The 26,536-nt window shown below is 36.2% G+C and overlaps 2 protein-coding genes across 4 annotated transcripts; both read left to right on the plus strand.

The window, feature by feature from the left end:
* The first annotated feature begins 10,878 nt into the window (after nucleotides 1–10,878).
* On the plus strand, nucleotides 10,879–13,042 carry LOC114823909 (uncharacterized). The gene is made up of 2 exons (XM_029099701.2): nucleotides 10,879–11,356; nucleotides 12,328–13,042. Exons 1-2 carry the CDS (start codon nucleotides 11,005–11,007, stop codon nucleotides 12,855–12,857), a joined length of 882 nt encoding a protein of 293 aa, XP_028955534.1. The 5' UTR covers nucleotides 10,879–11,004; the 3' UTR covers nucleotides 12,858–13,042.
* Nucleotides 13,043–19,839: 6,797 nt separating this feature from the next.
* LOC103423556 (methylsterol monooxygenase 2-2) lies at nucleotides 19,840–24,824 on the plus strand. 3 transcript variants are annotated; one of them, XM_008361642.4, is made up of 7 exons: nucleotides 19,840–20,210; nucleotides 21,804–21,941; nucleotides 23,131–23,276; nucleotides 23,446–23,565; nucleotides 23,672–23,884; nucleotides 23,981–24,061; nucleotides 24,499–24,824. In XM_008361642.4, exons 1-7 carry the CDS (start codon nucleotides 20,181–20,183, stop codon nucleotides 24,578–24,580), a joined length of 810 nt encoding a protein of 269 aa, XP_008359864.1. In that variant the 5' UTR covers nucleotides 19,840–20,180; the 3' UTR covers nucleotides 24,581–24,824. The 3 variants fall into 3 exon arrangements, with proteins under 3 accessions (XP_008359864.1, XP_070674986.1, XP_070674987.1); XM_070818885.1 differs by having other exon boundaries at nucleotides 19,995–20,144; XM_070818886.1 differs by having other exon boundaries at nucleotides 20,041–20,210; nucleotides 21,804–22,313; nucleotides 22,741–23,276.
* Nucleotides 24,825–26,536: the final 1,712 nt, after the last annotated feature.

The following is a 26,536-nucleotide window of genomic DNA, read 5'->3' on the forward strand; positions in this document are numbered from 1 at the left end:
CACCACTACTTGGTGGTTTGGTTTTCTCTGAACAAGTAAATAACAACAACTACTATTAATATATATATCAAAAGAATAACACAAATGTAAACATTTAAAATGTACAAGTTTCTTACTAGATAAGCCAGTAACATTTGATGTCTTCTTTTTACATTTCTCCATATGACTTTTCAATCTAGCATTACTTATTCCCTTTGGCCTCACACTCGGAGGATTCAACACCGGTGCCTCATCAGATGAGTTATTGACCCCATCAGTATCACGAATAGTAGCATCATTCAAAACGTCATTACTTTCTTTATTAGCAATTTCTTCCCCATTTGACTTCATTTCTTTGTCAAGCAATTGTGCCATTTCTTTCAATTTTTTCATTGCAATTCTATGACAACTTTCTATCTCAGCTCCCATACTCAATATACCATAAGCAATCCGCATCAAAGTATTCTGACGCAACGTCACTGACGAATTGTCACTTACATGTAAAGATTCTCCATGCTCATTTTCATTCCATTCTTTCTTTGCGTCTTTCGTCCACCGCTTCAATATGTATTGATTTGGTATTTGAGAAACTTCTTTTACATTCATTACCCGTAGAGCATGACGACATAACAAACCCATGGATTCAAACCTTTTGCAACTACACGAGATGTTGAAAGTTGAGGAGTTGAATTTGACAACATAAACTGTTTTGTGCATTGGTGGTTAACAAACCCATGGATTCAAACCTTTTGCAACTACATTAGATGAAGGGAAACAGGCATGTGCATTAGTGGTTAACAAACTCATACTCAAGAAATTTATAATTTTTTCTCGTGTAGACACTTGCAGCACGTTTAAGAAAACCATTATTTTTAGCTGTTGTAAAAGGCAAACCTTGCTTGCAACGAAAGGTTTCTTCTAATTCTTTTGAACGCATGCCATTTGCTTGTTTTTCATAATGAAGCACAAATTCAGTAAGAGTCATCGTTTTAGTAGACATACGATGGAAAACATTATTCATGCTCTCACTTATTTGTGTGGATTTTATCCTCACAGAGAATACATCTTGGCTAAACACTGGACACCACTTCTCACAAATGGCATAAAGACCTTTAAGCCATTTGTTTTGTGCAACGTTAAATTCCTCAATCATTGCATCCCAAGTATGCTGAAATTCTAACTCTGTTTGACATCCGTCAAGACACTTGTTGAATAGCCTTTTGAACTCAGGGATTCCATAAAGTGTTGGTATATTTCTTGTAGCATGTGTTGATATATGCCATGTGCATAAATGATGGCATGTCCCAGAAAACACCACCATAATGGCATTTGCCATAGCTTGACACTGGTCAATGAAAATGGTTGTAGGCTTTCGATTCCCCATTGATTCTAAGAATGCCTTAAACAACCATTCAAATGTAGCAGTCTTCTCATCCAACAAAAAGGCATAACCGAGCAACACATTGCTCCAGTGATGGTTAACTCCAACGAAAGGAGCACAAATCATGTTGTACTTATTGGTTCGATATGTAGTATCAAATACTACTACGTCCCCGAAGCACTCATAATCAATTATGGACCTTCCATCCCTCAGTTAGTCATTCGGTTTTCTTGATCAACTTGCACCGTGTAGAAGAACATTGGACCTGCAGCTTGCTTGCGCTTAAAATGATTAATCAAGCTTTGAGCATCCCCTGCTTTAAGCATAATTCTTTTTTCCCTACTAACAAAATTGTAGCAATCTGTTTTCGTAAACCCAACATTTTGAGACCCGCCGACTTCTTTTGCTAAATATGAGTACGCATTTGTAGTTCTTATACCTGCATTCGCCATGGTTTTAATCACACCCATATGAGCTTCTGAAATTTTACGATTTGATCTTAAAAATTGTCTTTCCTCTGGCATTGCAAGTTCATGATTGTGTTCAGGATCAAAGGTAGAGACTTTCCACTCACCATGTTCTAGTAAAAATCAAATTTTGGCTTGGCGGCCTGTTCTCTCGTCCAATCTCTTAGTCTTTTTCTCTTCACAAGGGTCTCTATCTTGCCGAAAACCTTCTTTTAAACAATAAAAATTAAGTGTTGAAAGATCTCCATTTTTGTCAATCTTCTTTGTTTCTTTCGAATGCTAAAGCCAATGTGTACTGCATACTAATTATAGAGATCATAAGCTTCTTGCTCATTTTTCACAATCTTTCCATACAAATCTCCAGCGTAACTCTCTTTAAGACTTACAATAGGTGGAGTTTTTTCTCGAGCATTGCATTGAATATTTTCTACATTGCTTTCAACATCAATGACTGCATTATTCATTAGGAGATCAACAATAATCAAATTTTATTAAAAACTAATATCATGGCCAAGAGCAAAAAAGCAGTGTCCTATAATCATGCAAAATGTTTAAGAGCTCACACATACAACTTATTAAAAGGCAAAATCAAATACCTTCGTCTGAGTTTGAGTCTACTTGCAGAAAGCTACCTTCATTTGGGTTTGAGTCTACCTGCAGAAAGCTACTTTCGTCTGGGTTTGAGTCTCCATCCATAATACCTTGGTCTAGGTTTGAGTATGTGAGAAATGGAGGGAATTGTTGTTATTTTTCAAAGAAAGAAGAGGGAATTGAGTCTGCAACTTCCCTTGAAGTTCGCAAGAAGCTTTTGATTTGAAACAAAGAAACGGAGATGTTAACAGAGTTATGAGGAATCTTTTGGTTTTTGAGTTTTCAACTTTTTCAAGTATTTTTTAAGTTAACAAATGACAACATCTAGATGTCAACATTTAATAGGTTGGGAACACCACCTAGCTTTGTTGAGGTGGTGTTCCCGTCACTCCCAAAAATTTCTCCAAAACAAGGCGACTGTCATGACCACGAGTTTCATAGTGACTTCTACCCTTTTTAATTTTTTGGACAACATAGTGACTTTTACCTTATCCTGGTAAAAAAACAAACAAAAACCAAAAGATATTCCATGCCCCACATCAAGGAGAAATGTTTTCATGTGATTGGAATACACACCTCAAAATGACATGTGGTCTTCCTCACCAATAACCTATGGACACATGATTCTTGTAGCATAACAATTTAATACATTTAAATTCGAGCTTTGAAAAACACTCAGAGGCTCAGCATGTTAGGTAGTTTTCCTCAGCCCTCCATTCTCAACCAAATTCGAGCTTTGAAAAACGCCCAGAGTCTCAGTTTCCCGAAAAATGCATAAACTCTTCAACCTAAATCACTAAAAACACAAAACCCTGAAGAAGAAAAAAAAAGAAAAAAGAAAAAGAAATTTAACTCTGCATGCGCCACAAAACCCAGAAGAAAAAAAAAGAGGAAAACCCAGAAAAAAAATGCTAATTAAAATCCAAGAGATAAAGGGGAGGAGGTAGAGAAGGACCAGATTTGAAGGGTTTATGGGGAGAAGAACATATAGAAGGATCTGAAAAATGGCTTTTTTTTTAATATTACGAATTTATTTTCATAATTTTATATGTTTTTTGTGTTTTGATTTTCTTATCTACCACACTGGATTTAGCTCTGAAATCTTTTATTCGAGCTCGCTCGTGTGCGGCTCACAGTGTACGAAGGCTCAGAGGAGGGTGGGGGAGGGAGGAGATAGACGGCAAACCTAAAGGTTCGGCCAACTATCCCTCTGGTTCCATGTCAAAATAAAAAGGGGAGAGAACGAGAGAGGATAGGAGAAAGAAATAGAGGAAGAGATAGAAGAGATGGAGCGTCCCGGGTGAAATCACAGTCGACGATGGAGGTGGGTGGTTTAAGATTTTGCCGTCACCGACCTCCGTTTATGATTTTGCCGGTAACAATGGGGGGAGAAAAGTCAGGAGGAGATGGGGGCGTCTTGGGAGATTGGGACTAGAAAGCTAGTCTTGGGAACAGTGCAGGTCTTGTTTATTATGATTTTTTTAATAAAATTTAACTATATTAAATTATTATGCTATAAGGATACAAGTGTCCATAGGTTATTGATGAGGAACACCACCCTTCATGTGTGTGTTCCGGTCACATAGAAAAATTTCTTCACATCATGGACTTCTTAGAGCAAAACCCCCTTATTTTCTTTTTGAATCCAACATGATTCGGTGGAAAAATCTCTTGGGTTGGAAAAAACACTCTTCTCCAAGGGTAGAGTTTTTTAAGGGAATTGTCATTAGCATTTCAAAAATCTTATTCTACACTCCAAACTTTCTATATTAGGAAAGAAAAATACACTTGTGATGAGTGTAGAATGAGATTTTTGGAGTGCTAATAACATAACTTCCAATTAATTAATATTTTACAATTGAAAAGATTTTATTATTATTATTAAGAATGAGGATCCTTATCGATTCTATTTTGCGAGGATTTTAGGAATCCTCCAATTACATCCGTTCATTGTAAATCGTGCGGTTAAAAATCATTGTAAATTTTTTTTATTTAAAATTGAATATAAACAGCATCTGACGAAAACTGATTGCACGATGTACGATAAATAGATATGATTGGAGAATTTTCAGTATCCTCACAAACAGTATCTGACGAGGGTCCTCTGTCTTTCTTTAACAGAAATGATAGAAACCATTGCAGTAGTCCATGGTTTCGAAGGAAGCTGCACTTCGCTCCACGTTGATTTCAAAATTGGACAACTTTGATTAACAACTTTCGTGGTCATTTAATTTCAACCGTTTGTACTTTTTCGAGCTGTTCAATTAAGGTCCAATGGTGGGTGCTATAATTTTCCTCATAAATGGTACCCCACATACTTATGAACCTGGTGAAAAAAAATCGGAAAATGATCCTCTTTGGATTTTTTTTTTTCACTAAGTCACCAAGGTACATAATTCGAGTCTTTAAAATTTAATTCAATGATTAAAGTTATAATAATTTTTAAAGTGAATGTCTATTTATAGCCGTTTGATTAAATCTCAAACACATAAATTGTTTGCCTAGGTAGACTTAGTGAAAATGATCCAAAGACGATCATTTTCCAAAAATAAAAAAGCTCTCTAGATGTTCAAAGACATTCCAGAAATGCGTACTACAGTACAAACTATCAGACTATAAATTATCACACAAAAATATCCTAAACGCACGAAATTTGTTCAGTCTAAATAAAAACCTTAGGTATTTTATTTAGAAATTTTCGTTGTGAATAAAAACCTTATTTGTAATTAACCCTATTTTTCTTGATAAAAATAATTGGATCATCACTTTTTTTCCATGATAATAGGATTATTATTATTATTATTATTATTAGCAACTGTACTCAAATTTTGAAAATAAAATTTTGAGAGAAAATACAAAAAGGTCCCTAAAGCTTTTTTGTGATGACCTTCAAATAATTTTTTGTCGCTAAAAAGGCTATTCATATCTTTAGCCATTATTTTAGGATAACTAATTCATCGCTAAAAGTTTATATTATTTGGAAGAAAAATGTGAAAGAGAAAATGAGAGCAACTATATGGTTACTTGAATGTGAAGCTTTGATAAAAAGAAACAGTAAATTATTTTGTGTTTAATTTACTATATTGTCCATAACTTTTATTTTGGTTATTTTTTATAGCTTTGTTGAAGGTTAATTTGGTCTTTTCACCTCTTTTAGTGAACAAATAAGATTTTGTTAATAAGTAGTTAGCTTTCTAAAGGCTAGCTTGTAATAAAAAAATCTATAAATAACGTATATATTTCTTCAAACATTTCCACTCATTCAAGAATTTCCTTCAAATTTCTCCTATTTTCCACTTATTCACATTTTTTTGGTCCTTTATTCTTCCTAAAATTCCTACAAATTTCTTCCCCTTACTCTTTATATTCTCCACATCGTTGAAAAATGACCAATTTGAAGTATGAAAATTGGACGAGAGTAAGATGAAGCTCTTTCCAAAGCTTTTTCATGAAACGTATCAAAGATCGCGTTGCGAGTATTAACAAGTAACTACGAAACCTAATTCCGAAAGGCTTTGGATGCGCATCAAATAAAAAAATTTGGCAAATGATTTTATAGTAAATAATGCCATACTATCATTTGTCGACAGCCTGTCAATAGTGATGAAAAAGCATGTCCATATATTTTCAAATAATACTTGGCGGATTTGGATTTCATACGGATCTAAATTGTGGGAATTCTCACATTTTAATCATTCATCGTGCATTGTACGGTAAAAAATTATTTAATTTTTTTATTTAAAATTAAACACAAATAGTATCTAACAAAAACTGGTCGCACGATGTATGATGAAAGGCTAGGATGCCCACAAAATGGATCCGGAGATTATCCTCTTCTATATTTGACTACTCAAATAATGAGTAAGAGTTTCTATGCAAAATTGTTAGTTGTCAATTCATAGAACTTCATGTTTATAATTTGAACTATTCATATTATAAATCACTCTATAAAATCGCTTTTGCAAAAAAATATATTAAAATTAAGGTCATTTTGTCATCAAGTTGTATAAAAACAGATGAACAAAGTTGGTAAAAACAGTAAGAACCGTCTATGTCTATAATAGATTGACTAAACGATCTTAAGTTTAATTGATTTTTTGCAGAGACGATTTTTATAGAGGGATTCATAATATGAACAATTCAAATTATAAACACGAAAATTCTGTAATTCGAACAAAATGAATTTTGAGTAGAAATTCCTCCTTATTCTTAAATAGTCAAACATTATCCTACAACTAATTTCCCCGGTATAACCTAACCTAACCTAAGCTAGCTGCCATCAGTCAACGGACGGCATCCATTTTCACCTTTGGTACACGGGCCCATAATCTTCCTTAATTAATAATATTACATGTCCATTTCAACTTTCTAAAGAATCTTAGGCTTTTTCTTTCATGATAAAGCATAATAGTGTTCATAAACTTTACATTTGATTAAATTAGCACCTCCAAAAAGTTAAAGCTTTCACTATAGTCTAAAACGCGTCTTTGTTCCTTTTATAGTCAGTCAGTTTTTTAATGGATGCTTTAGTGTTAGAATAATATCATAAGCTTAGTTTGTTTAGCTTAAGTTACACGTAAGAGGGCGTGTTAAGTGTATAAGCAATTGAATGTGCATTAAGTATTACTTAATCAACTTAATCAAAGTAGGTAAAAGAAGTTTTGAACCAATTTGAAAATAGAAGAATACTAAAGGCAAAAGTTAACAGTAGTTACCTTGTTCTTGTTAGATGCCATGATAAAACTTGTTAAATAAGAAAAGATCTTGTCCGACTAACATATGTGCAGCTGTGCTTTCACTGCCCTTTTCATTTCTCTTATATTTAAGATGTTATGCTGATAATATTCATTCGCCAAAAGTAACATGAAGAGCAAAACCATTTGTTTCTGCATACCTGCAGGCCGGAAACACAAGGATCATCAAGAGAAGCTTCAGGATGATCAGTCTCATTCCAGCTCTCGTCAAAGCCGCAAGAGCAGAGGACATGATCGTGTTGCAACAGGTCCTGGTAGTCAGGTTGATGGAGGCACCACCACCGCCACCGGGGGCAATGATGCTGGCGCGGCTGCTGTGCTGATGACTGCTGGCCACATGTCTACTATGGATGGCGGTGACGGTGGTAGTGCTCATGGCGGCGATGGCGGTTAATACGACTGTAAATTTGGTGTGTTGTAAAGTTGGTGTGGGTTTATTTATTTATTTATTTTTTTTGGGGTGCATTTCTATCCAATTACTGTGTACAATTACATCAACTTTTTTTGTTTGAAAGGAGAGTTTGGGAGGTATTCTGTTGTGTTATTGCTCCGCCATTGTGAAGAGTGAGAGAGTGGACGATGTGGTATTGACTCCATGACGTGGCAAGTAAAGACAGTCCACTATATATATATATATATATGTATTTTATAGTACTAGGATTTGTTTACAGCGTGCTGATTTGCATTTGAATCGATGGATTTTCATTTTCTGTCTGTAAACCATTTTTTATTGTTGTTCTTTATAGTGCCATGGCTAGCAAGAATGATGTGGTGAGCAAAATAAAATAAAATAAATCTATTTGGAAAGTTTAACGCATTTTTTTAATAACTGATATTATCTATACTAAAATCGAAAAGATGGACTAAGCCCCACAATAGATTAAAATAAAAAAAATTTGGAACCTAAGTATAAAAAGATCTCAAATTTTATTGATTGATAGTTGATAAGATAACAAACTTAATCCCTTCTATATACAGTACCTTTTAAACCCAGAAGCCCTATGAGTCCAAATAGGATTAGAACTGAACAATTAACAAAATAATGAAAACGTCCATCTCTAACCGAGGGCTGGCTAGAGAACTCGTTTTAGCCATCTGGCCCTCCAAGATTCCCCAAGATATTAATATTTTAATGAACAGTACAGGGCCATATTTGCCTCCGTCTCCAACCGAGGGCCAGAGTGCCAGAAGGCTCGTTTCAGCCCTGTCACAAAAAATCATCTCCAACCGAGGGCCAAAGGGTCATAGGCCCAAACATAATTTATTATTTAAATTTAAAAACTACAACAACTTAAATTTAAAAACAACAACTTATATTTAAAAACTACAAATTAAATTTAAAAACAACATTAACTTAAATTTAAAAATTACAACGACTTAAATTTAATATCCATAATCAACATCATTTTCATCATCCGCTATTGTAGGAGTATAGTCAGAGGTAAACAATTGACGCCGAGACATAATTTCCTTTTTTTCCCTATCAAAATAGGCCTTACTCATTGGAGTGTAATTCAAAGTGTTCATTTCCATATTCTTATCATTCATCTCTTCTTGTATTTGTTTGACCCGTTCTTCATGTCTACACTTCCTTTCTTCCGCCTCAAGGGCATTTTGCTCCGCCAGTAATCGCAATGAGGCCGCCACTTCATGTTGAGCGGCGTAATCAGCATTTGCCTTACCATTTTCCCTCAACCTTCGGGCCTTGTTTCGTCCCATAGCTCTAGGTAAAGAACTTTCGGACGGAGTCGGATTTTCTACCCTTGTTTGTTGAATGGTAGGAGATCCATCTTCATTCATATCTACATATGGGGATGCAACTCCCAAAGGATCCACTCTATGTTGAGGTGGATCTTCAAATAACACCCACCCTTTACAAATTTCCCAACAACCGTGAAACTGAAAGGGTTTTGAGCTGCCCTCCATATACAATTCCTCCGCTTGGCGTACTTAGAAAATATAATTACAAAAATTTTAGGAAATTAATTAATGAAATTAAATGTAATATAATGACATATAATTACAAAAATTAAATGTAATATAATTAAAAATTTAAAATAAACTGTGAAAACACTAACTTCGTCATAGTAATTGGCGCCGCTTTCATGTCTACTTGCTGCTACTAATAGTGCTTGATGCCATTTATTCAAACTTGGATGAAGATGTTTCTTCCATCTTGAAGAACAACTTTCGTGGTTTCAGGTATTCGGTACAATGGTGCCTTCATAGAACTCTAAGTATTTTTTGGATACACGAGTCCAAACACCTTCACTTGTTTGAGAAATCCCCCTCACACTATCTTCTGAGACCCATCTATAAGCCTTGCAAAGAGCTTCATCTTCTTTTCGGGTCCAAGCCCTACCTTTCATTGCAGATAAGGCCTTTTTTTTTTGAAAAAAATGAAGGAAATATTGAAGGAAATTATTGAAAAAATATTGAAGGAAATTATTGAAAAATTGAAACAAATATTATAGATGAAGGAAATATTGCAAATGAAGTGAAGAAATATTATAGATGAAGGAAATATTGAAAAATTGAAACAAATATTATAGATGAAGGAAATTATTGAAAAAATATTGAAGGAAATTATTGAAAAATTGAAACAAATATTATAGATGAAGGAAATATTGGAAAATATATTGAAGGAAATATTGAGAAATATATTGAAGGAAATATTGAAAAATATTGAAGAAGGAAATATTGCAAATGAAGTGAAGAATTGAAAGAACTTCACCATATTTATAGAAGAAAAGAAATGTTTAAAATAAAATAAAATAAAATAAAAAAGCCCAACGACTAGCTGACTCAGCTAGCCGTTATATTAAAAAAAAATTCAAACTATTAGTTCGGTTATAATCGACACTAATAGTAAAACTATATAAAAAAAAGAATTTCTCTTTAATGTTGTCGGTTATAACCGACAGCAATAGGAAAACTATAAAAAAAAAATAGCTAGCCCGGGGTTGGCTGGCTGGCTGGCCGAAAATAGCCAGCCCTTTGCCCCTTTGCCCCTTTGAAATTTTGTGGGGCCCTCCCAGATTCCCAAGCCCTCTGGCCTAGCCCTCGATTGGAGACGATTTTAGGGCTATTTTCGGCCCTTTGGCCCTCTGGACCCTTCGATTAAAGATGGCCTTAAAACTTAAAACCCTAATAAAACACTATAAACGATGGAATTTGGTTTTTTTTTAAAAAACCCATATATCACATCAAAGCGCGTTGTTGTTTACTTCAAAACGATACATCATGGACCCAAATTGACACCGGAGCCAAATCTACAAAGCTTTATTCTTATTCTGGATTTGTGCCTTTTTTTTCTTAATAAATAGACCAAATAGTGGCTTAGCCACGACCGTCCACTCTTCCAGGGTCGGAAAAACTCATAAAAGCATTTCAGCCTTCCTTCGGCCACCGTCATGTGATTCACTAACGTCAATAATCGAACTCATGACATGCCATGTAGAATACGGACTTAAAATTTGTCCCCAACCACTGAACCACCGGGTAGTTCTCAATTTGTACCTTTCAACTTGTTCTTTAATCCAAATCTGCCAGATGATTCTATGATATACATCAATCCTATGTTTTAGAGAAAATATAACCACATCCACAAGCCCAAAACAAACACTAACGAAACTGAAGGCCCAACAAAACCCAATCCACCTGCGACCAACAACATATACATCCACAATTCCGCACACATAAACCCAACCAAAATTCTTTTGTCTTTTTCTTCATCGCTCTCACTTCCCCAAACCTCAAAGCCCTAATCTTTAACCCTAACAAAATCCCCAAATCTCTTCGTCTCCTTCCCTCCCCCCACACGCGCACAGCGATGGCTCTAGTGAGACCCGCATCCGGGAACCAACCCCCTAAACTCCGATGGGGAGAGCTCGAGGAGGACGACGGCGAAGACCTCGACTTTCTCCTGCCGCCGATGCAGGAGATTGGGCCCGACGAGAACGGGATCAAGACGGTGATCGAATACAAGTTCAACGAGGACGGAAATAAGGTCAAGATGACGACCACGACGCGGATTCGGAAACTCGCCAACGCCCGGCTCAGTAAGCGCGCCGTGGAGCGCCGCTCCTGGCCCAAGTTCGGCGACGCCGTGCACGAGGACGTCGGTGCTAGGCTCACCATGGTCTCCACTGAAGAGATCCTCCTCGAGCGCCCCAGGGCTCCTGGTATGCCTTTGCCTTGTTCTCTGGTTTTCGGATTGTTTTCGGTGATTGGTGTTTTTAATTTCGGGTTTTTGAGGAAGATTATCTGGAATTGGGAATAGCTTCTTAGAATAAAGATTAAGTTTTTGGTGAAATTCAGTTTGTTGCTTCATTTGGCGAATTGGGAATATTTCCCCTCGAATTAAATTTTGACTAATTAATTTTTTTGCACTTGGAACAAATGAAGCTAAAATTGAATTGGAATTTGTTTTATTTTGTTGTTTGGAGGAAGGAGAGAGTGGAATTTAAAATGCTTGCTTCAAATAACTTAACCGTTACTAAGCATTTTTGTTCTTTCCCTTGCTTTTATCTTAGTTTAATGGAAATGTCTGTTTGAGGGAATTGCTATGTTTAAATGAACAAATGCTGGCTTGGCACATGAGTTGGTAGACTGTCTGGCTGACTGTACAGGTCTTTTCTAGGTCGGCGCTTCTTCGGTGGATTAGTTCTCAAGAGTTTATGGGATTGGTTTAAATCTTATAACTTCGTACAGACACGTTTGCATGTCTAGTTATACGATGTAGATTTTTAACCCGATACCGTGAGTATGTTTAGTTTAACTCTTATAACTTCATCTGGTTTTGTTCCCAAATCCTGTAATTAGGTTTGTGGAGAGGTTAAGGGTTGTTTTAGTCAAGAGTCCTACTGCTATATGGTTACTTTGTCAGATATAATGTAGTTCAAATTTGTTGGATCAGTTTGATTTTTGAAGATACCTTCTCTAGCCATGTGATTTTGTCTTGTGAATGATGCATTGTTGACATGGAGGAAATATATCGCATTGCAGTTGCTGCTTCTCTATTATGTCTGTCTGAGATTTGTTTGATTTTTGCTTTATTTAGTATAGATTTATTTGTTATCGATCGATGTCAATTGGTCATGGTAACTTGTATGTTGGGTTTTCTGATTATAATTTTCTGTATGACTGTGAACAGGTAGCAAAGCAGAAGAACCAAAGGCTGGAGGAGACGCTCTGTCTCAACTCACAAAAGGAGGGGCTGCTCTCAAACTTTGTAGGACTTGTGGTAAGAAGGGTGATCACTGGACTTCACATTGCCCGTATAAGGATCTGGCCCAACAGCCTGAGGTATTTAGTGATAAGCCTCCTACATCAGAAGCAGTACCTGGAGCTCCTAGCACAGGTAAATATGTTCCTCCAGTCCAGAGAGGAGGTGGAGACAGAGTTGGAAGTGATATGAGACGAAGGAATGATGAGAACTCTGTTCGTGTCACCAACCTTTCAGAGGACACTCGCGAGCCTGACTTGCTTGAACTTTTCCGGCCTTTTGGTGCTGTTAGCCGTGTTTACGTTGCTCTTGATAAGAATACTTCCGTTAGCCGAGGATTTGGTTTTGTCAACTTTGTGAACAGGGAAGATGCCCAGAGAGCAATCAACAAACTGAATGGGTACGGTTATGACAATCTCATCCTCAGGGTTGAATGGGCCACGCCGAGGGCAAATTAGAGCCTTTACCCCTATCGGTTTTCTTAATCTTCTAAAGATATTCGCATTAAGAATGTTTTGCAGGATTTTGGTCCCTATAATGTTTCTGTTCAAGATTTTGTTTCTCCTTTCGGTTATTCAAATGTACTTGTACGAGTACTTAAGTGATTAATTAATATGAGTTGCTTCCAGTATACCCTTAAAAATTGTGTGCCTGAAATTTTTGCTTGTCATAGAAAGATTTAGAGATGTGTCTGGAGATCTTAGGTTTATGCTGCAACGAGCACCGTTTCTTGTTAGGATATGAGTGTTGGAAAGTAGAAGCACAAATGGGGAATTGGATCCCAGAAGAGGCAATGGGTCAGAAGCTCGGAGGAGGACTGAGGGCCCATTGCCGAGTCCGAAGTCAAGAGACATTCAGGCAGACGGAGTTGGATTTCTGTTCGATCGGAGCTTGCAGAATCTGCCTGAATTGTTATGTATTGCACCGCAGGCAATTCGCTGTACCAGGAACCTTCTGTGGTCGGTTGCCCACCAGCTGAAGTATCGTCATGTAAACGGAGGGTACGAGGTCCTCCATCGCAAAAGAGGATGAGAGTCGGAGAGATGAGAGCTGGAGAGGTGAACTTATTAGTGGATGAGAAATTTGAGACTGGATCATAAGTCAAAGGATGGATTATGGATAGTATGAAGGAGGAACCAGCACAATGTCGTTTTCTACACGCCTAAAAGTGACCCAGTGGGGTCACCTTCAATAGAGGGCTAAAAGGCCAAAATATGATCTGAATTTAGACAAAGCTCATCTTTAGCTGAAGACTGGACTGAAAATCGTGGAGCTCACCAGGCCAAAACATGGCTAAGGGGCCATCGGACTGGCCAAGCTTGGACAGATACTGTTTGTTGGGGCTGCAATAAAGGCTGTGTTTCGCCATGTCTTATCTTCTTCATTTGACTACTCTTATTCTTGTCATTCCTCTTATTTGTCTTTCAATTCAGAATTGGATAAGGAAACCCTAGTTGGAATGAGAAGGGAATCCAAAATTGAAATTCATTGCAACCTTGAATTGAAATAATTAAAAAAAAAAAAACAGAAAATACCACCCATGAGATTTTGTGGTCTACGTACTGGTTTGGTACTGATATGCTTTTATAAAAAGTAAATATAAGAAAAAGCTGAGCTTAAAAATGTATTTGGTAAACAGTTAAAAACAGCTTATTTTCACAATTTTGGGTGAAAAAAATGCTGAAAATTTGAAGCAGCAAAAATAAACTTATTCTCACAGCATAGCAAAAATAAATTTTTTTTAAAGCACAGCAATACCAAATCAACCTACCACAACTAGCCCTCTCTCCATACCCGTTTTGAATCATTAAATGCAAAAGAAAAAGTTTGCTGACAATGATTAAATCTGTAATCAAACAAAGTTAACCCCAAATCAAACTTAATTGATTAAGTAATCTTCCCTTTTTTGTGTGTGTGTGCTCGGATTAGTGAACTGCATTATGAAAATTGGAGAAAATAATCAAGGATCCTGGGAGATAAGATATGATGGAAATTAAACCTGTCTGGTTCAATGCACCATCTGTTTTTCATCTGTTTTGCTGTCCTTATCTATTCTTTAACTTCTTTTTTTCTGTTTTGCAGCTGACCAATGAGCAAATCATACTTTCGTTAGAAAGTGATAAACTTTATAGGCATGTCGTGGTCCACCGCTAACATTTTTGATATTGTTTAACTTAATCATCTATTGCTAGATCTTGAGTTTTTCACAAAAGACTTCGGTGATGTTAAGAGTGAAAACTTCAATATATTAATTTTATATTATTTTATTATATGCCCAATGTTGGATTCTATTCTCCAACATGCCCTCTAATGATCGTGTGGCCCCACGCAGGGTCACATAGGAAACCAATTCCCATGTCAGGAACTGATCAAGTCATTATACCGGCCCAGTGCTAATGTAGGTTTTCAAGGGTGCGGTCAACATTCATTCACCGAAGCCAACACAACTTTTCAAATGTCATTCATTCTATATCCTTATGCTGAAGTTAGTGCAACTTTTCGAAAGTTCAACTTAAGAAGACAAATTCAAGCCGAGTAAATCGGGTGCCTGACGTTCAAAAGAATAATTTACTCTCATACTATGATAAACTTTATATGCCCGACATGGTACACCACCAACATCACTAATATTGTCCCAACTTAACCATATATTGCTACATTTTGAATTTTATCACAAAATGCATCAGTGATATTAGAGATAAAAATGTATCAAATATACCAATTTGTTATACACAAAATGTACCAGTTTTATTAAATGAAAATGTGCCCTTTTTTTTATGTAAAATCCTTTCTTTTTTTCTAATTCATTTTTCAAACTTATATGAGTACATTTTTATTTTTATAGGAAAACTAATGAAAATGGCTTGAAAACTTTGAGTTTTAACAAAAATGACAAAATAAAGGGTAAAGTGAATGCCATGATTGACTTTTTAGTGTAAAAATGTGGTTTTTCGTTAAAGTGAACAGTACATGGAGTTTTTTGTTAAAGTAAAATGTATCTATGTCAAGTTTATTCAAATAAATTTACCAATGTTAATAAACCTAAGATTTATTTTCTTTGGGTGTGATTTTGAAGAATGTACCCATGTTTTGAGTTTGAAGAATCTACCAAATATTTATTGGAGAGATCAAAGATGAAGCCTTTACCCCAACATCCAGCCAATTTATTATTAATGAAAGCTGAAGATAAGAATTATGGACAAGTATCCTATTGGAAATTTGCATAACCAATTACATCTCGACACGTGTCACTCAAAAGTCCTACCCAACAAATTATTGATATTACATAAAGATAAGAAATCTGGATACTTGCTCAATTAGCAACACATGACACTAAAAAAATTATATCATAAGAAATCTGAATACTTACCCAATTAGCGACACGTGAAACTTAGAAATTATGTTTGGATAACTGATTTTAATATGATATAAGTTACTGTTTAGTTAAATTAATCAATAAATTTGAAGAAAAAACTTAAAACTAATAGTTTTTTGAAGGGGCTATTTTTAGCCTTTTAATTGGGGGTAAGGCTAGCCGACATTTACCTCTCCCAGACCCTGCGTAAATCGGGAGCCTTGTGCACTGGGTACGACATTTTTTATAATTTTGAACGAGAATGTGTTTAGTCTCTTTAATTGAAGATGTTCCGAGGTAAAATGAAAGGGAAAGCTCCTCTCGTACACTGCTCCCACTGTGGGAATCAGAAAAATGAAAAAAGAAAAGCTGTGGGCAACATTTTATATGCTTTACTAACTCTGGCCGGAACATATCACCTAGCTGTGGTTGGTGCCCTGTGGATTATTCTATTCACTTCCAATCAATGTGTTAGTAAAGAAATTTTCGAGTGGGGGCACTACAACCACGTTATGTGGAGAAGGTGATTAATCTTATTCAGTACGAGAGTTGTTTAACTTTTAAATACCAGTTTTTTTGCACGGGAAAATATTTAGAGTAGGCACGTCAAAACCTTTTCTTTTTGATTCAGCAATGAAACTTAAACTCAATTATAATCTCTTCTAAAAAAGTAAAGAACCGACTAAAACATGAGACTCTTCTGTATTTTTGTTCACACGTACATTTATTTCTTTGTAGCTTACTCCACATGCTGAGTTCCTGACTGTCTCACAGTTATATGTAGTTAGTATAATGGATTAGAATTCTCTCACCTCCTCTTTCCATTCTCTCCTTTCACAATCTCTATTTTGTCTTTGTTTTTCTATAAAAAATTAATATTAGATGTTAACGTGGTTTAACCGTTACCGTTCAAATAGAAGAGAAGGAAATGAGAGGAAAAAAAAGAGGGAAGATAATCCTATTCTACTCCTACCATAATACTTTATGAATTGTCAAGCAGTGAAGTGTGACTGATGGGGGCAGGGAACTATTATTTTATCCATGTCTATTATATAGATTATGCTCTCTGAAATTGAGTTCAAAATTTTCAGAATCTTTGTTCGATACTGCGTCGTCCTGCCTTTTCCAGTGAGATTGACAAGTAAATGTTGTTACAATTTTGGCCTCCAACTTGGCCACTTTCCTCTCTAAATGCACTCTCGCGTTTGAACATTAGATGATGGGCTTTTCCTTTGCAAAATGATTCGTGTACACCAGCTTCTTTTGATTTATTTGAGGCATTTTATCTAAAATGATTTTTTAAGATTGATATAACTCCTAATTTTGGTTTTTGAGACTGAAATTTATAGAATTAGTATTTGAGTTTGTTCACAGTCAATAATTTTGGTCATTCTGTGAAAAATCTCTAGTAAATAAGAACCAAAATGTAAAAAATAGCTTCAATTTAATAAATAATGTGCCAAAATGATTTGATAAAAATTGAGTGTATTTTTGTCATTTTTTCCTTATTTACTGAAGATTTTTCACGGAATGACCAAAATAATTGACAGTGGACAAACTCTTAAGAACCAAAGTGAGAAGTTATGTTAGTTTCAGAAACTATTGTAGCTAAAAATCTTTTTTTTCATCCAAAAAGCCAAATTGCCGAGGAAGAAAATAAATATGCATAAATCATTTCCTTTTTTTCGTAGAGTTTGATTTGCATCAAGAACACACCATATATATTTTCAGCTAAATTAATGCACCATGAAGTGGTATTTCTTTTATTCTTCTTTGGTATGCTATGTGAATATTCACTATAACAATTCATGTCACATTATTTTTAGCACATTATCGATCATATCTCTTATGAAGGTGAGACTCAGGCCTTTTACAATGGTTTGAGATGAGTGTGATACTTATATGTAAGAATTAGGCACCATAAGTTTAATTCATATTACACTATTGTCAGAATAGTGAGTTTGGTGTGGATGAGTTCAACATATTGGACTAAAAAATAAGAATCATTCTCAATAGTACTTAAATTTTCCGGTCTATTGTATGAGTTTGATTTTTATATTATTTATATCACACTCAATTTTTTAATCTACTGTGGAAGGCCTTACGTGTATAAGAGGCAGTTCCCACCTTAGTGAAAATTCGAAATTGTAATCTATAATGTGATAAACTTTAGAAGTGAATAAATTCCTTGAAGACATGTTCTTGGTCCGACATTTATCAATAATGATCAAAGCTACGTCAAATCTTAAAAGGTGACCTCAAAAGAGGTCATCATGCAAAATGTGGACCTATAAACTCGAGTTCTACATCATTTTAGGGGTGTGCTATCCACACACCTCTTTTTACTTTTTACACACCCCTTGTTAATTTATGTCAGTTAATTTTCTTCAATTCATTCGATCCGATAGCCAAAAACTAAAAATGTGTGGAAGAAATAAAAAAAGGTGTGTGGATATTACACCCTTCCTTTTATTCTTGTTGTAGTGAACGATTTCCCCTTTCAATTATTGATCTGTTATGTAAAGGTGATTTAACCAGTTCCTAATCCTATTTTCCTTTCACAAATTATAGAATTCGACTCTAAATATTTCATGTCATTAACGAGAGAATTCAAACTTATGAACTCTTTTAATATTGAGAACATGTGTATTGATGAACTACTATATGTTGGTCGAACCTAAAATCTTAGGGAACTGATTCCAACACACGGATTTTCTCTGTATACACATTCTATGCTTATTTATGAAGGTTAGATTAAATAAAATAAAGAAAATCAATGGACAAAATTCAACAAAGTATGTAAATGAAAAAAAAAGGAGAAAAATTTGTGTGAGGTTTTACTTGCCACTGGACTTTGCTGAATAACACTACAATCTAATCAAAATTCGCTACATGACAAATCAATTCTCAAAACTTTATAAGATAAAAATTAAGTTAAAATCCATCAATTTTCTTTTCAATTTTTATTTAGTGCTGATATACTCTATAGTTTTATTTTCCTTCCCATTATTAAAGAAAATTTTAATACCAAATTTAACCTTATGTGAGAAGACTTCAAAAGCCCCGTTAAAAATTAATTCTCTTATATATTCTTTGAAGTTAAAGAAAAAAAGGAATAGAAAAAAAAATTAAAATGAGAAAAAAATGAAACCTCCCCATTTTGTTTCTTCATCTGTCACCCATTTCTGACTCTTTCGTCCCCCTCCGCCTTCTATCTCTTCTGTCCACCTCACCCACCCCACATTTTGTCTCTTCTTATCTTCCTATTTTTAAACCCTTAATTTTGAATTGGAATTCAAGAATAAATATGAAAATGAATTTAAAATCCAGATTTGATAGGGGGAGAAAGAAAGAGATAAAGAGGAACAGAGAAATGAGAAGAAAAAGAAAAGAAGCTAACTTTCCTAGCGGCAAGGAGAAAATGAGTTGTCGCTGTTATATGTGGTGTTTGGTTGTGGTTGCTTTCAGCTAGGTTAGGAGGGGATGCTCATGGCTTTTATATTTTCCTAAGATCTCTCAATCACTCTTTATATTTATTTTACTTAGAACATAAATTTTAGGGGTAGTTTAAGAATATAAGTGGGTGGGAAGAGATTGTTGGTTTTTTAAAATTTTTATGGTGAATGAAAATATAACGTTGTTGGAGAAATAAGACTACGAAGTTGGCATAGTTCACTCTTTTTATTTTAATAGAGAAAAACTCGACTTCTATGTTTTCTAATGTTTTGAAAATACCACTAGATCAAAAATGAGTTAATTTCATTTGATTGATTGGAAAGATTTTTCATCGTACCTGAAACACGAATACATAAGTCATATGTCATTATACAAGTGGATGAACATTTGAAAATAATTTCTTACCTCAATTTGTATAATAATATAAGATATATCATCCGATATTCCATACATATTAAAAAATCTCTCGAATAAGAGATAAGTCATTTGTCAAAATCTTATGAAAATTGGAGAAGCTGCCTGCCCCACTAATTACTGCAAGCCACATGATCCTTCCCCAAGTAAAAGAAGCACAAATGAAACTAAACAAAAAAATATATATAAAAATGCCATTTGATCCTTCCCCAAGTAAAAGAAACAAAATTGAAATTAAACAAAAAATATAAAAAAAATCAAAGTTTCATATGCAAAGAGGGTAAATTGGGTAAACCACAGAGAGAATCAAAGAAGCAAAAATCCAAATGGCAGATAGACGTGCACATTCTGAACTCCGCTCGTCAGCTTTGCTAAAGTTGTGGTATATAAATCCAACAGGGCCCAAAACTACAAACACCCCCTGATTTCCTTTTTCGAGAGACAGTCTGTCTCGTCTCCTCTCGTGGGCTGCTTCTTGTATCTCTCCTTCTTCTTCCTCCACATTTTCCTTGGTTTTCAGGTATCTGCTTCTTCTGCCCCCAGAAGCTGCTATTCCATGGCTTCCATTGTTGAATCTGGCTGGAGGGTACTTTTTCTACATACCCATTTGGTTTTACAGCTCAAAGATTTTACTTTTGGGTTTTTTTCAATTTGTTTTTTGGACCAAGATTTGATCTTTTTGTTGGGCATTGGTTGCTTTTGAATTGGAATTACTGTGTGCGTTTTTACCATGTGTGTGAATTTGGTGATAATGCTGGCGTGTGGGGTATGATTGCTGTGATGGGTTTTTCTTTCTTGTGGGATTAGTGTAATGATTTGATCTGTGTGGTGCATTTGAGTGTTATGGTTACTGAACTTAAGTAATGAGGTCACTGGGTTGTTCTTTCTTCGATTTCTTTTGAGTAATATGGATTAGGATCGTGGGGCAGCATTAGGTGTTGAAAAATTGATTTCAGATGAGGATTTTGGAGATTTTTTATTAACATTATATTTCTTCGAAAAGAAGCCGGTTCGTGTAATTTGTGGTCAAATGATGCTTGAATCTGAAGCCTGTAATTAACTTGAAGTGTCATTATATGTTTGTGGAATAACACAATGATTTGATGTGTCCAGTGCGTTTGGATATTGTCGTTACTGTTTTCAGGGTTACCGGGTTATTTGGTTTTTTTCTTTTCTCTTTTCGTTGTCAATTTCTGTCCTTTTTCCATTGTAGTGACATTACGGCAGCATTAGATGTTCAAGATTAACGTTATGTAAGGATTTGGAGGCGCTTTGTTAAATTGTTAGGATGTGAAGCCACACAGATTGAAGTGATACTGTCATTTAATTTCATTAGTTGGTTAATTTACTGTACCTGGAGTTATGTGGATAGAGAATTGATACATGGGCAGGAAATCTAGGAATTTAAATTAATTTTTGGTGACATATTGCGTTCAGATGGAGACTGTTTCTATATCTGAGAAGCCTTGGGATGTGCTGCTTTTGAGATCTGACTCAGAAAATTTTGTATCATCCTTTTTTGCTGTGGTTAGTGAGTGGTGGCTCTCTTTTCTTTTTTGGGAGTGATTGAGAAAGGAATATTTTTTCATGGGCGCTGATACATTTTAAGCAGACAATCCTAATTTTTGAGAAAAACTAATGAAAAGGGCTTGAAAACTTTGAGTTTTAACGATAAGGACAAAATAAAGGGTAAAGTGAATAGTACCATGATTGACTTTTAGTGAAAAAACGTGGTTTTTTGTTAAAGTGAACAGTATCAGAAGCTTTTCGTTAAAGTTCCTTAATTTTTGTTTCTCATAACATAGGTTACATAACAGATTGAAACTTGTCCACCTGTAGTTATGCAAGTTCAAACTTCAATAGTTTTTCAATTCTATATTGGAACCCTGAACAGATGAATTGTGATTTGAGTCTAGGTTGAGAGCAGCTCAGTGCTTAGGTAGGTGTCATTGTACTCTAGTTACTTTAGTTCTTAACGTTTAAATGTAGTTTCTTGGTTGTTCCTTGATTTTATTGCCATGTCTGATTTTTGGAACTATTGGTGTGCGCATGATTCCTTTAAATGTTCCTAAATGAAAGGATAACGGAACTGATTTTTCCTACTTCATGCACCTAATGGTCTCTACTGTTATCTGATATTTTCTTACCATTTTGAAATTCTTCTCTTTTGATTATGCAGTATCTGATCACAAATTTCAACGATTTTCAACTGGCATGTCTAGGAAGTTTCTTTCTACATGAGAGTGTTTTCTTCTTATCTGGACTCCCTTTTATATATCTTGAGAGGGCAGGATGGCTGAGCAAGTACAAGATTCAGGTTCATCTCTCTTCACTGAGCTCTTAGAATGTAATTTTTCAAATGAGGAATTTTATTTTCTTCCTCTAACATTCATCTGGCTAGTGGAGTATGGAAGGACACATGGTTTTCCAGCTCTGTTTAATATATCTTTCTTAAGAAAGCGTTTAGTTTCTCTAAGGACAATTTTTTTTTGGACTGTAAGCCTGAATGACTGGAAATGGTCAGGGTTGCATGAAGTTAAAGTTAAGGGCGATGGAACAGTGTAGTTGGATGGAGCTTATGTTTTAGGAACAAGTATGAAATCAAATCTTTTTACTGGCCTATTATACAGTGGTTGCAGGTCATAAGAAATTTTTGGCAATCTATATTTGTGCATCTGTGATTAAGGGGGTGTATTCAGTTGAGAATTTGAGAGATTTTAATGGATTTATAAATCCATGGATTTTTATGGAGTTTAATTGATTTGTAGAGATTCCATGTAAAATTTTGATTTAATTCCCTCGAAATCTCATGGGAAGAGGTGAGATTTGTGGATGCTTAAAATACACTACGAAATCTTTCCAATTCCCTCTAATTCCTCAACTTTCTCAAATTCTTAAAATCAATTTCTAATTGAATACACCTGAAATGTTATAAACTTCTTTAAAATCCTAATTGAATACATCTAGATTTCTAAGGATTTTAATAAACTATCTTAAAATTCTAATTGAGTACACCTTAAATTTCAGAGAATCACTTAAAATCCTGATTGAATACCTCTAAATTCATTAAAAGAATTAAAATCCCTCAAAATCCCAATTGAATACACCCCCCTAAGATAAAGGATTCGAGGTGTAATGGGCTATCTGTTTCTTTGATTGGGGTGACTCAGTTTATAGCTAGTTTGGTGAGCTAATATAGGGTTCGCATAGTTGATTTTACACGAAGCAAAATAAGAGTGTAGGATATATCTAATATGTGCATTTTGTCTTTGTGGATGGAGAACTGATGTCCTATAGTGGAGTTAAAGGAAGATGTGTCGAGAAGGATGTTTGAATGGACTAGATGGGCTATTGCTAATGTCATAACAGTTTCCCTTCTCTTTACGTATTTAAAGTTTCTTTGTTACCTTCCATGCATACAGAATGTGTACGTAGGTGCTGTCCCCTTGGCGTTTCAATCAAATCTTATCAAAATAGTGCTGTGACTTGATTCTAGTTTTGTGCAGACAAAAAATAACAGCCCTGCCGCTCAGGAGAAATGCATTACTCGCCTACTGCTCTATCATTTTTGTGTCAATCTACCAGTTATGATTGCTTCATACCCCGTCTTCAAATTCATGGGCATGCGCAGTAGTCTTCCATTGCCGTCCTGGTATTTTCAGGTTCTTTATATGCTAGAGCATATTTTCTCAGACATTGTGGAGTTTGATGCCATTATCATGAACCCATTTAAAATTAACAAAGACCCTAAACTTTTCCCTTTCTGAACAATTTAGGCTTTTAAAATGCTTAGTTCCGTAATTCTTCCTTTGGTTTGGCAGGAAAGTTGTTTCCACTCAGATCATTTTCTACTTCATCCTAGAGGATTTCGTATTCTACTGGGGACATAGGGTTCTGCATACAAAATGGTTGTACAAGCATGTGCACAGCGTCCATCATGAGTAAGTGAGAGTTATGAGTAACTTACTCGATGCTAAGGGTATTTACTAAGGTTATTTTTTAGCTGTATTTCAGTGAACTCCTGATCGAGTAAAAACATGTGTGCAGATATGCTACACCTTTTGGGCTGACTTCTGAATATGCTCATCCGGCTGAGATATTATTTCTTGGCTTTGCCACCATTATTGGTCCTGCAATTACTGGTCCCCATCTGATTACTCTGTGGTTATGGATGGTACTTAGAGTTCTGGAGACGGTCGAGGCACATTGTGGTTACCATTTCCCATGGAGCCTCTCAAATTTTTTACCGTTGTATGGAGGGTGAGTGTATTTTTCTGTACTTGGTAATTTTTAGCAATGTGTATATTGTCGATTTGGTCCTTTTGTTGCTGAACTGTTTCTACTTTCATCATACAGTGCTGATTTTCACGACTACCACCACCGTTTGCTTTACACCAAGTCTGGCAATTATTCATCAACTTTTGTTTACATGGACAGGTAATTTTTAGTATGTGCTGCTTAAAGAATTTAAACTACAGTAATTTCTGGATTATCTCCGAACCAATTTAGTGAAATGACTGAAGCAATTTCTTCACTTTTTTTTTCATTCAGCCGATTGTCAATATTTGAAATAAGTAATTTAACAAGGATAAGTGTTGCTAGTCTAACATGAAACCAAATTTCGTTCATTTTAAGATCAACTGCCTCTTGATTTGGTTTTCACTGTTCATATTGTGCGGATAGATCTTGTTATAGCGAAGTCTTACTGAACCATTAAACCTTGGTACCAGTCATACTTCCAGTCTCTGACCATGAAGTATGACTGGTTTTCACCCAAATTGTCAGTCATGTTTTATATCACAAAATAAACCAACAGAGGCCGCAATGCAGCTGAAAGTACGCTAACCATCTCCCTCTACTATAACTTTTTTCAGGATATTTGGAACCGATACGGGTTACAGAAAGTTGAAAGAACTGAAGAGAGCCGGGGTTGAAGATGACTGCAAGGAAATGTGACGTGGGAGCCAGGATTTTTATAAACTAGCTGGACATGAGTAAATGGGTTCTTTGATTTATGGGCGGTACTGGAGACGTTTCTGTCTCCGTCCCTGCCTCATCGTGTATTTAAGTGCATTTTTGTGTGTGAGTTCCTTTCTGATTTAGAGCTTATGTTAATGTGGAATCAGTGGAAAGCTTCATGGACATTTGTGCGCTCTCCTATTTCTTACATGAATGAAGAAGCTGCCTTTTTATTCTCTCACTTCTTTTTGGTCAATTCGGAGGCTCCAAGAAATATGAGCGATATGGCGTCTAAGTATTCACATGGTCCGAGGATGACCATGGCGTTCTACCAATCCCGGATGACGTTGCAGTAGTAACAATGGAGGCTTGAAAATTGGTACAATGAAACATAAAATTAAGGGTAGGCAAACGGGCCTTGGGTCTACGGTCAGCCGGATCCTTGTGGTTCGGGGTGGGTCTAAAAATTCTAAACATAAAACGGGGCATGGCGGGTCCATGTAATTAGCAGGGTGGGACGGGTTCAAAATTTTGAGGAAATGGCCCCTGGCTTGGTCCCTCCAATTTTGAGCTCAGCCTGGTCCGTGCACACCCTTAACATAAAAGAGCTTTTTTTTTTTTTTTTTTTTTTGAAAGGAGGAACAAACAAACAAACAGCACAGGAAGCCTACCAGGAGGCTAACACCACAAGGGCAAACAACACAGAAAGAAGAGATAGGGGATACACCAAGCAGACGCACCAGCAACGAGCGTCACCCCCACCACCACCAAAACAAAATTAAGGAGGGCAAGGAAGACCATCCTTATTCAAAACAAAGACCAGAGAAGATGGGGGCCTGTGAACCCAAACCCGAGAACCCATCTCCGGAAAACTCCGCGACGCCAGAAAGTCAGCGGCACCATTGGCTGATCTTGGCACCCAAGACCAGCGACAGAACTGAAAAGCATCACTCTCCACCTTAACTCTCGTCAGGACAGGAAAGGCTTTCCAACTGCCAACCTCAACATCTCCAGAAAGCCAATCAATGGACTCCTTAGAGTCCGATTCCACTATTACCGATTTAAAGCCCAACGAGGACCCCAACTTACAGCCACACAGCAAAGCCGTCGCTTCAGCCACCGCAACAGAGAGAGTAGACAAGGCAAAACGCTCAGCAGCCACAAACTGACCAGAAGCATCACGAATGACCACACCAGCAAAACCCGAACGAGATGCATGGGACCAACTAGCATCAACATTAATTTTAACAAAAGAATCAGGAGGAGGGATCCATAGAGGAATCGGACCACAGCGGGCAGAGGGCCGAGCTGCACCACCTCCAGACCATCCCATGGCTTCCCAGAAAGCCCCGACAGCCGAAGACACCCCCAACAGGACCATAAAAGGAAGAATGGGAACCTGATTAAAAACAAACTCGCACCTGGTACGCCAAATAAACCAAACAGTAAACGCCACATAAGAGCAGACCCATTTCCTGACCTCCGCTCCACCCGGAAAACGAACAAGGACCTCCATCAACCAGTCCGCCCAAGAAGAAATGCTTTCGCCATCAATCCGATAATTAAGGGCGCCACCAAACCATATGGCCCTCACCCACGGACAAAGGAGAAAGATATGTTCAATTGTCTCATCTTGACTATTACATATTGGGCAACAGGGAGATTGAGCAATCCTCCTCCGAAACAACATATCTCTAGTAGCCAAACCCCGGTGCAGAGAAAGCCAAAAGAAACAGCGAATTTTTACCGGAGCAGGCAGATTCCAAACCTGGTTCCACAGATTTTTAGGAATGAGACGAGTCCTGGGCAGCCGCTGATCACGAGAAGCAATAGCCCCCAACTGCAACCAACGATACCCCGACTTCACCGAGTATCTGCCATTCTTACTAGCATCCCAAATTAATCTATCCTTGTACCTGGAATCACCAATAGGCAGACAATTGATAGCGAGTT

Source organism: Malus domestica, chromosome 03 (assembly GCF_042453785.1).
Source record: "Malus domestica chromosome 03, GDT2T_hap1".
NCBI classification, from domain to species: Eukaryota; Viridiplantae; Streptophyta; class Magnoliopsida; order Rosales; family Rosaceae; genus Malus; species Malus domestica.

Bases quoted from the DNA above. Each gene is read 5' to 3' on its own strand.
- LOC114823909 (XM_029099701.2), top strand. From the start codon at position 11,005: ATGGCTCTAGTGAGACCCGCATCCGGGAACCAACCCCCTAAACTCCGA. The intron at 11,357-12,327 runs GTATGCCTTTGC...GACTGTGAACAG, and splicing joins CGAGCGCCCCAGGGCTCCTG to GTAGCAAAGCAGAAGAACCA.
- LOC103423556 (XM_008361642.4), top strand. From the start codon at position 20,181: ATGGCTTCCATTGTTGAATCTGGCTGGAGG. The intron at 20,211-21,803 runs GTACTTTTTCTA...TTGATTATGCAG, and splicing joins TTGTTGAATCTGGCTGGAGG to TATCTGATCACAAATTTCAA. The intron at 23,277-23,445 runs GTATTTTCAGGT...TTGGTTTGGCAG, and splicing joins AGTCTTCCATTGCCGTCCTG to GAAAGTTGTTTCCACTCAGA.